Source organism: Cenococcum geophilum (genome assembly GCF_001692895.1).
Source record: "Cenococcum geophilum 1.58 unplaced genomic scaffold K441scaffold_27, whole genome shotgun sequence".
Lineage (NCBI taxonomy): Eukaryota > Fungi > Ascomycota > Dothideomycetes > Gloniales > Gloniaceae > Cenococcum > Cenococcum geophilum.
The window spans coordinates 1,996,961-2,007,010 of record NW_027137585.1 but is presented as its reverse complement, the minus strand read 5'-3'; the positions used below and the strand labels follow the sequence as shown (position 1 = coordinate 2,007,010).

General features: G+C 37.5%; 1 protein-coding gene across 1 annotated transcript; it reads right to left on the bottom strand.

The window, feature by feature from the left end:
• Positions 1 to 3,203: 3,203 nt before the first annotated feature.
• Positions 3,204 to 5,599, bottom strand: K441DRAFT_638494 (HET-domain-containing protein). The gene is made up of 2 exons (XM_067646542.1): positions 4,624 to 5,599; positions 3,204 to 4,529 (listed from the first exon to the last, which is right to left on the bottom strand). Exons 1-2 carry the CDS (start codon positions 5,363 to 5,365, stop codon positions 3,649 to 3,651), a joined length of 1,623 nt encoding a protein of 540 aa, XP_067502934.1. The 5' UTR covers positions 5,366 to 5,599; the 3' UTR covers positions 3,204 to 3,648.
• Positions 5,600 to 10,050: the final 4,451 nt, after the last annotated feature.

Below are 10,050 nucleotides of genomic sequence, written 5' to 3'. Positions count from 1 at the left end.
CTCTATAAGTTGGCTATTTTCTTAGCCAGCTTATCTAGCTCCTTTATATTAGCGGTATTAGGTAGGACGCTAGTAACCTTACTAAGCTCCTATTAAGCCTAGGTATATAAGTCGAACTAGTCTTTAGCGTTTGTAAATATCTAATCGTTTTAAGATTTAGAGAATGGCTTAGATGCTACTGGTGTGCTTTTAGCGGTTTCGTCTATACTAGATCCTAAAGCGTTCTACAGTTATATCGCTAGCGTATTACCGTTGGGTGTAGGCGTTAGTTTTCTTTTTAAAGGCATTATAGAAAAATTAAACCGGCTATCCTCCTAAGGGGATTGGTAAGGAATTAAATATAAGGTAAGAATATGGATAGGGAGTCCAATAATAGAATAATAGGTATATTATATAGACAGAGACGAATCCTTAAGGGAAAAGGAGGAGTCTGTATATAAGGTAGGAAGGGTTTTCCCTAGGTATATATAGAGCACGTGCCTTACGGGCGAGTCACCCCTAGGTTGCCTTAGGGTCGCCCATACCTTACGGCTATATAGCTATCTACTTAGGTTTTACCTAATATATAATACTAAAAAATCTAAGGGACTAAATCTTAAGGAGGGAGATAAAGTATGGCTACTATATAAAAATTTTAAGAGTTAACAACTAAGTAAGAAGTTAGACTATGTTAGACTAGGACCTTTTAAAATTATATAAAGGATTTCACTAGTTACGTTTAAATTAAACTTACTAGCTAAGATAAAGATCTACCCTATATAGCATATTATAATACTAGAGCCAGTATATAGGAATATTAAGCTACTAGTTTATAAAGTAGACACGTATAAAGGACAGAAAGAAGATAAATAGCAAGTTTTAAAGATTATTAGCTATAAGGACATTAACAATAAAATATAGTATAAGGTTAAGTGGATAGGCTATAATAAGACTACCTAGAAGCTACTAGGAAACCTAAAGAATGCTATAAAAAAGGTATAGGAGTATCGGAAGAAATTAGGTTAGGTAATATTAATAAAAAAGGATTACTAAAAAGTAAGTTACCTAAGGGGGACCTAAGAGGAGCAGTTACCGAACTACTTAGATCTATTTCCTTCTTAGTTAAAAAAGAATCCGTTCTTTTATTACTAAGTTCCTATAAACCTTATTCTATAAGTTTCTACTCCTTAAAACAAACCTTTTTATAAACCTTCTTAAGATAAAGTAATTAAGTAGACGCCGCGATATAAGTATCTAGGGCTTTCTATTCCGTATTATAAAAACATTTTAACTTAATAAGAGCTTAAGATAACTCGCTATTAAAATAAGTAGTAGTAGATTAAATATAAGACCATAAGATAAATTAACTAAGGGACTAAACAACTATTAAGAGTAATAAAACGCGTATACTTAGTATTAGAGGTAGAGCGAATATTATATGACAAATAAATATTTACTTTAGTGCACTCCGAGTAAGAAAATGGTTATTAAGAAGATGGACTTGCTAACGTAATATAAACTAACCCCTCTTTCGCATAATAAGAATATAGAGACGGTATAATTTTACTAAGCGATAATATTGCAGTAATGATATAAGTATAACGTTAGGCGTGTAAAGAAGAAAGAGCTTTAGGTATAATGAGCGGTAATATTAACTAAATTAATTAAATAGACGTTATACCTCTAATAAATAACTTAGAGATATTAGGAATCTTTAAGAATAAAGATAAAAAGAAGGGAGATGGTGTTACGGATGCTTTAAGTATAATATTATAACTACTAGGAGAGAAGTTAAAAGCAGCTAATTAGTTAATTAAGGCATAGTCTAGAATGGAGCCGATAAAACTATATAACGAGGAATAGTAACTAAGGTTATATAATATACTATATATCAAATAAAAGGAATAAGAGGAACTTATATACCTTATATATAAGACATACTTCACGTATAAGGAGGATTTCTTAGGAGTACGGTTGTGTATTTAAAGGACCATAATCCCTACCTAGATAGTTCTTTTCTCCTTATAGTGAATCTTAAAATATAATTAGAGTTAATCTGTTAGGTAACTACTCTACTAGTTATATTTATATTGTTAACTAATTTATACCTATATACCTAGCCCATTAACAAGCCCACCGTAGTATTTCCTATAAGGCTTTATTATAATTTAAGTAGAAAAGGAAATAACTCTCTATAACTTAGTAATAGAGTCCCCTACTATATTAGTAGCTTATTAGTTATCTTTAACTAATTCTCTTTTTAATCCCTCTTTCTTATTATTACCTAATCTACTTTTTTATAATACTCTTTAACCTTCTTTATAGCTCCTAGGTTATTTTATTATAATCTATTTACTTAACTTTATACTATAGTTGTTTAATCTACCTTTCTATAGTTAATAATTTTCTAAACTTTATACTTATCTTCTTTCTACCTTCTATATATATCTATTTTGTATACTAATAGTTTTATATTGCCTTATACTAGTTTTAAGATTATAATATACTTTACTAAATAGATTTTTATCTTTACTATAATTTTAAATAGTTTTAGTTTAATATAATCTAACTTCTTACTTAGTTATCTGTTTCTGAAAATTTTATATAATAGCTATATTTTATCTCCCTTTTTAAGATCTAGTCTCTTAAATCTCTTATAATTATAGTACCTTTTTATTTGTTTTTATACTAACTTAGCTATCTTATAAAGGGTTTAAGAAAGAATTATTAACTTATTAACTTTCTCTTTAGTTATTTTACTTAATTTTTTTTTACTTATTTTAGTATTCGTAATATTTTAGGCTTAAATCTATAATTTACTTTAAAAAGTAATATCTCTATACCTTTTTAAAGTATTATATTATATATATATTATATAACTTAACTAGTTATATAAAGAACTTTAAAGCTTTTACTAATAGAATTATTCTACTTAATAATATAATAAAGTAGAATAGCTAGTTCTAGATACTAGTTATTCCTATTATAAAAGAGTTTATAGTAATACTTATATTAAAAGATATTATAATGCTTTTACAGCCGATTAGATAAGTCTAGAAGAGTAGGACTATCTTTATACTATAGCTAAGATTCTTAAACCTTTCTATTTAGTAATATTAGTTATATAGGGAGATAATAGATCACTCTATAAGTCGCTTCTTAATATAGATTTTCTTAAGCGATATTTAGTAAAGTAGTTTATGTTATAGACGTGATAGAATAAGACAAGGTAGTAAAGGATCGCATAGATTGATTAGAGAGGTCTGGACCTAAAGCCTCTTGATCTAAATGTCTGGATCTCAATGATCTCGATTTACGGTCCGCTCCACGCTCAGTTTCGTTAACATGTTCTGCCAGCAGGAAGGACTGTTCCTCCAGCAGGAATCTGCCAGCTGACCCTTCCTGCTAGCAGACCTTACAGACCTTTTAATTTCATTCTTATTCCATATTGTAGTGGGGTAACGGGTGCATTTCATACTGTTTGCTTGAAGCACAGTGAAGGATCTGCTTTGTTGCTGCTATGTGAAAGACCGTGGATTGACTCTAGACCATAAAATCAATTAAGTTCCATTCACAGCAAAACTGCTCGAGGACTAGTCTCTCCCAAACGAGAGAGTACAGCTGTCTATCCATAGACTTAACCTCACTTCCGAAGTGTTTTAAGCGTACTTAAGCAGGCTGATACTCAATAGCATAATCCCCCGACCCGGAATTATCGTGATAAGCAATCGGACCCTGCGGACATCGCTGTCTTCCATTCCCGCTGTGCCAAAGCAACTGACAGTTCCTGCACCAAGACCAATTGCTCTGATATCCGAGCTGACTCCCTTGTCTGAGCACATAATTCCCGCTGCCGGAATGATCATGGACGCCAGTCTTCGGGCAAGGGCCGAGCGAAGGACTACCAGCAAAGGCAATCCCGAAGCACTTACTGCACCATTTCCAGTTGTCTTGGCCCGGGGCACTGGAGTCGCCATGCGTGAGGTAGTAATGGTGGCTTCCGACGTTGATGTGAGCGCCTCCAGCGGTGCAAGTTGCGTAGCAGTCGAAGCAGAGCATCATGCATTTGTTGCACCAGCGCCACTGGTCCTGGCCGCCGGCTGGATTGCCGTCAAGAGAGAGCGTATAGTTGCCGCTGCCGCTGTGGTCGTGGGTACCGCCTGCCTGGCACTTCCCCGTGCCTCCACCCCAGCAGAGTCCCTGGCACTTATTGCACCATCTCCAATTGCTCTGCCCTGGGGCGCTGCTGTCGTTGTTCGTAAGAGTGTAGTTCCCGCTTACGGAAGTGTCGTGCTTGCCGCCGCGCGGACATGGTCCGATTTCTGGGTTGCCAGTGTAGGATAGGCCTTGACACTTCCTGCACCACTTCCATTTGTCTTGTCCGGGCCCGCCAGAGCGTAGGGCATAATCACCACTTCGGGAGTGATCGTGGACTCCGCCACCGGCGCAGACAGCTGTTCCAAAATAGACCAAGCCACTGCATTTACTGCACCAGCGCCAATCTGCCTGATTTAATGTGGTTGGAGCCGTTTCGATATTGCTCTCAGAAGCCATAGGAGGAATGCTGTTAGCGTAGCCGTGGAAGAAAAGTGGCGGGAAATGACTGCTTAAAGGAAAGTGCTGGCGGTAGAATAAACAACTTACCATTTATGGACTTGTCGATCATTTCCTTAAGCCGAATAAACGCATTCTCTCCCTCCCCGTAGATAAGCGGCATGTAGATGCCGAAAATGCCTAGTAGAGAGTACGCCTTGTCTTCTTTACGCGTGGTCTTCCGTTTTACTGCCCATGACATTCGCTCAGTGACGCTAAAATTAGACAGAGGATTTCCTTGAAGAGCTTGAATAGCAATCCCGGTTATTTCATGAACTTCTCGCTCTAGTGACCTCTTGTCACCGAGTCGCTCGCCCTCTAAGGAGAAGAATTCGACTAATTCCGGAGCAATAAGTTCTTGAAGCGTCCAGCCCCGAGTAAACCATCTACTTTTCCGAAAGTCCGATTCCCATATAAACCGGGAGAAGTAGTCGTTTTCATCACAGCCACGTATCGAAACATCTGATAAGTACACGTAGCATTTAGCCGCCTCACGGTACCAGCGAAACATCGAGTTGATAGCTTCCGTAAGCTCGGCGCTACTTGATTTATCGATGCAACAAGTGTCCACCCAGAAGTATTGTAGGCCATCGCTAGCAGCTTGTTCTCCGCAAAACTGGATCTTGGCATAACCAGCCTTACTCCCGCCAGTACGGTCCGCTAGGTCTTTGAAGGTGACCTCCTTGCCATCTGCTCCCCAAGTATGCGAAAGTATTGCATACCGAGGAATATTGTCCCCAATAAACTCAGTCAGGTCCAATTTGCCATGGGCTTTGAGTTCCAAGAGACGCATGTTTATATGTAGATTTTGAGAGGCATGAAAGAGGGAAATTTACGATCTAGACGCGAACGCAACCAGTCGCCTCGTTGGTGGAAGATATCATGCGTAACTGTCCAGCTTAATGCCCATGGAGAAGAAGCCAGGTGGTTGAAAAATGGCGAGAAATACATCCAGCGGCGAGATTGTCTAGGAGGAGTATTCTAGACAAACTTGAAGAATAAGAGTTCCGCACTTAAGATGGTTGGCAGAAGATGGTTCATGGCAGGTGGGGCTCATTTTGTCTCGTTCCCAGACCTTCTTGCCAAGGTTTACCTTGCCAAGACGCTAACCGCTTTTGGCAAGACCTTAGTCCCGCGCGGGGTAATTGGGCCTATATACACCTACTTTGAGCCAAATTATCTCAACTTCCATAGCTCCCTAGGCTATTCCTAATGGCTAGAATTACTAAATCAAACCTAGCGAAGAAGACTACGTTGCCCGATTTGCCCGATTCTAATTTGTTGTTTTATTATCGCGCCTGACGCCCCTAAGTCGTAGCAGCTGCACCCCTCCTACAACTACCGCCACCCTCCTCTTACCGTAGCGAGAGTACCTAAACTAATAAGCTAGCTTTAAATAATAATTAAGGACTACTAGTAGGTATAAATTTGCTTTGTAGAAGGGGGTAAGCTTTAGTTAAAGCCTTATATAGAGCTTTATATAAAGCTTTATGTAAAGCCTTATGCAAAGCCTTATATAAAGCTTTATATAGAGCTTCGTGTAGAACCTTATATAAAGCTTTATATAGAGTTTTATATAAAGCCTTATATAGATAGATAGGTGTATAGACGTGCACGTTTATACTTGTTAGCGACTCAGTTAATCGAGGTATAGGCACGGCAAAAGGGACGCGCAAGCCTATACGATTGGATTGTTTATAAACGAGAATCTAAAGCTAGGGAAAGGAAAGGAGAAGAAGAGCAGCGCCGTTTGGTGTTTTATAAGATCTTCGCGTTACGTAATCGCAATATGCGGCAATTTGTGGCAACTTGCTGGTGCGAAGTTCTGCCAAGTTCTGCCAGTGCTGTAATATTACCCCCCCCTCCAAAAAAGCCTGCCCTTAGGCTTTGTTGCTAAAAGTTTTAGCAAGAGAATCTGACCAATTAGATAACTTCAACCGCCGGTTAAAGTTCCTAGATATTTTAACACCTTACGTAACTAAGAAATTTCTAGGGCGTTTTTGTCCTTATGTTTTTCTAGTAGCTTATCGTCTTTATTATACTAGCATTCTATCCACTTATCTAGGTACTTTAGCGGTTTAGATTTATTAGGGTAACGGCTATAGAACTCCTAAAGCTTATAGGGACTACCTATAAAGTTTTATATAGGGTACTAAGTAGGGTTTAGGTTATATCCTTTCCAACTAATACAATACTTTAATATTCCCTTTATAAGTTTACAGGCTAGCATTTCTTTAATTTTCTATTTATTATCGCCATTAACTTAAATTAGTAGGGGAGGTTTATTCTTTTGTCTAGGTAGTAGGTTATTTATAGCTTTCCGTAGCTTATCTGGTAAGAAAATAGGGTGAACTTTAATTAAGTTTGGGAGCTTAACCTTATACGAGTTGCCTACTTTATTAAGAATCTTATATAGTCCTACTATCTTATAGTCTAGCTTACGGCTAGGCCGTTCTATTTTTTAGTTCTTTATTATAACCTAGACCATATCGCCTATAGTAAAGTTAGGCTCGCGCCTATGCTTATTCGCCTGCTGTTCTATTAATTTTTAGGCCTTTTTTAGGTTCGTATAGGCTACTTTCTAGGCTTCTTCTAAGCGCTTAGCGTACTACTAGGCTTCTTTATAAGATAGTTTTTCGCGTATAGTCTAGGGCCCTTTTGGTCTTTCTCAGTTAAAGCTTATGCGAGGTAGGTAACCCATTTTTAGTTAAATAGGGGCAAATCCGGTAAAGTTATGGGGTAGGGTCGCTTAGGCGTAGTTTATTAGGGGTAATAATTTAGCCCAGTTATCCTAGAAGTAGTTAATAAAAGGCCGGAGTCTCTAGTCCAAGTATTAATTTATAATCTCCGTTTAACCGTCTGTTTAAAGGTAATATACTATAAAAAGCTTTAGCTTAATGCCTAGGATCCGGGTAAACTTATTCTAAAAGGCTAATATAAACTATGGCCCGCGGTTAGATATAATAGTATTTAATAGTCCGTAAATTTAGTAGACGTAGTAGATATACAGTTAGGCTGCCTCTTTAGCATTAATATTTTTATAACAGGGAATTAAGAACAGGCGCTTACTGAAGCAGTTAACTAGGATTATAACTATATTATATCCGTCACGGTCTAGAGGTAGCTTATGAAAGTCTATAGAGACATATTACTAGGGGCGGTTAGGTATTAGGAGGGGTTTTAATAGTCCTAGGGTTTTATCTCGTGGAATTGTGGACCTATAGCAGTTATTGTAGTTTCGTATATAGCGGTTAATATTTATAATTATTCCGGGCTAGTAGTAGCGGTTGCTAATAATCCTACGGGTCTTATTTTTTCTAGGGTAGGCCGTAGAGACCAAGGTATGTGCTTTGGTAATAAGCCGAGTCCGTAAGTTTTATTCCTCTGCTACTACTAGCCGTTCGTAGTGCTTAAGTAGTCTACTTTTAAGGGACCATAGGCTAGAAACGTTCTTTGCCTTTTTACGGTACTCCTATAGAGGAGGGGCCGTACGGTTTACCTACAGTAGTTTATTAATAAGGTCTAGTTTTATAGAGTTAATAGGGCATATCTCGGCATCTAAAGAGTTTATATTTAGTTCTGCCCATATTTAGGAGTTAAAGTGCTCTGGTTATAGTAGCGTCTAGGTCCATAATAAGATTTTCGCAGCCGTATGGTTACCTAGGTCTTATTTACGCCTAGTAAGAGCATCCGTACGGTTTGTAGCGCCTAGTCTATATATAATTAAGAAGTTAAACTAAGATAGGATATCCGCCTAGCGTGCCTGCTAGGCTATAAGGGCCTTAGTTGTTATAAAGTATTCTAGGGCCTTATAATTTAACACTACCTTAATAGGTTTAGGGGTCCCCTCTAGCTATATACGCCAGTGCTAAAAGCTAGAGATAATAGCCAGCATTTCTTTATCATAGATGTGGTAGTTTAGTTTAGCATCTATTATAGTCTTTAAATAGTATACGATAGGGTGCTATTCTCCGTCCGGTTGCTTTTAGGAAAAAAATACTAGCTATTACGCCGTCTAAGGTATTAGTTTCTAGCATTAAGGGCTATTCTAGGTCAAAGTGGGTAAGTAAGGGGGCCGACACTAGCCGTTTTTTAAGCTTATTAAAGGCCTGCATATATATAGCGTTAAAGTAAAAGAGCTAGTCTTTTCTAGTAAGGCGGTTAAGAGGCTAGGCGATCCTACTATAGTTCTTAATAAAGCGTTGGTAGAAGTTATAGAAACCTAAAAATAATTGCACCCCCTTTACGGTCCGTAGGGGCGTCCACTAGTTAATTGCGGCCGTTTTCTTTAGGTCGGCCTTAATTCCGTTTATGCTGATAATAAAACCTAAGTACTTTATACGCTTAACACTAAATTCCGACTACTTAATATTGGCCTAGAGGCCAGCTTCGCAGAGCTATTATAGGACTTTATAGACGTGCTCCTCGTATTCCAGTTCGTTCTTTAAGTAGATTATAATATTATCTAGATAGGCCGTATAGAAGTTATTAAGGTAGTTAAAGAGTACATCGTTTATATACCGCTAGTACGTAGCTAGTCCGTTAGTTAGTCTAAAAGGAAGTACCTTATATTTATACGTTCTGTAATAGGTCTAAAATATAATAAGATCTTTAGACCCGGGGTCTATCCTAATTTAGTAAAAGGCCTAGCGGATATCGAGCTTTATAAAAACCTTAGCTTTACTTATTCGGGTAAGAGTCTTATTAAGTAAGGGTAGTGGGTAGCGGTCCTTGCGGGTTATATTATTTAGTTTATAGTAGTTAATGCAGAAGCGCAGTTCTCTATTTAGCTTTTTAATAAAAAGAATAGGTAAGTTAAAAGGGGCTTAGCTAGGCTTAATAAAGCCCTTATTTAGGTTGTTAATAAGGTACTGCTTTATAGCCTATAATTTGGCAATAAACTATAGGTAGAGAGGGCTAAAGCTAAGGGTGCTTCCCTTATTTTACTCGATCTCGATCTTATAGTTATACAGTTAGTAGGGTAGAAGTATATTAGACGCTGCCTTAGAGAATATATTCTTAAATTTCCGGTATTAATCGGGTAGTTTTTATTCCACTAGTTCTTTATCTATAAGCCCGCTTTCCTATTCACTAAGCTTACTTTTTTTTCCTTAATTATTTAGTTAATTTTGTATAGGCTAGTTATAAAGGTAACGGCATTAGGCTAAACCAGGTTCTAGTAAAATCCTATAGCGCCAATACAGCAGATATTAACTGGTGGGAGATTTATAGGTTTCTTTAGCGTCCGTTAGGCCGTGGTTTACGGTATAGGGTTTATAGTCTTCCTTAGCTTACGTTCCATTTTCCGTAAGTTGTCCTCCCTATCTATTAGTTTAGTATAGCATCTAATATTTTTAGCCTTCCTTTATGGCTGCGTAGGGCCTAGGTTCTTTATTAGGGACTTAGCTAGGCCACTACTAACTTCCTAAGTCTTTAGTGCGGGTAGTGTAATATAGGTAGTCTAGGGGCGGCGTAATA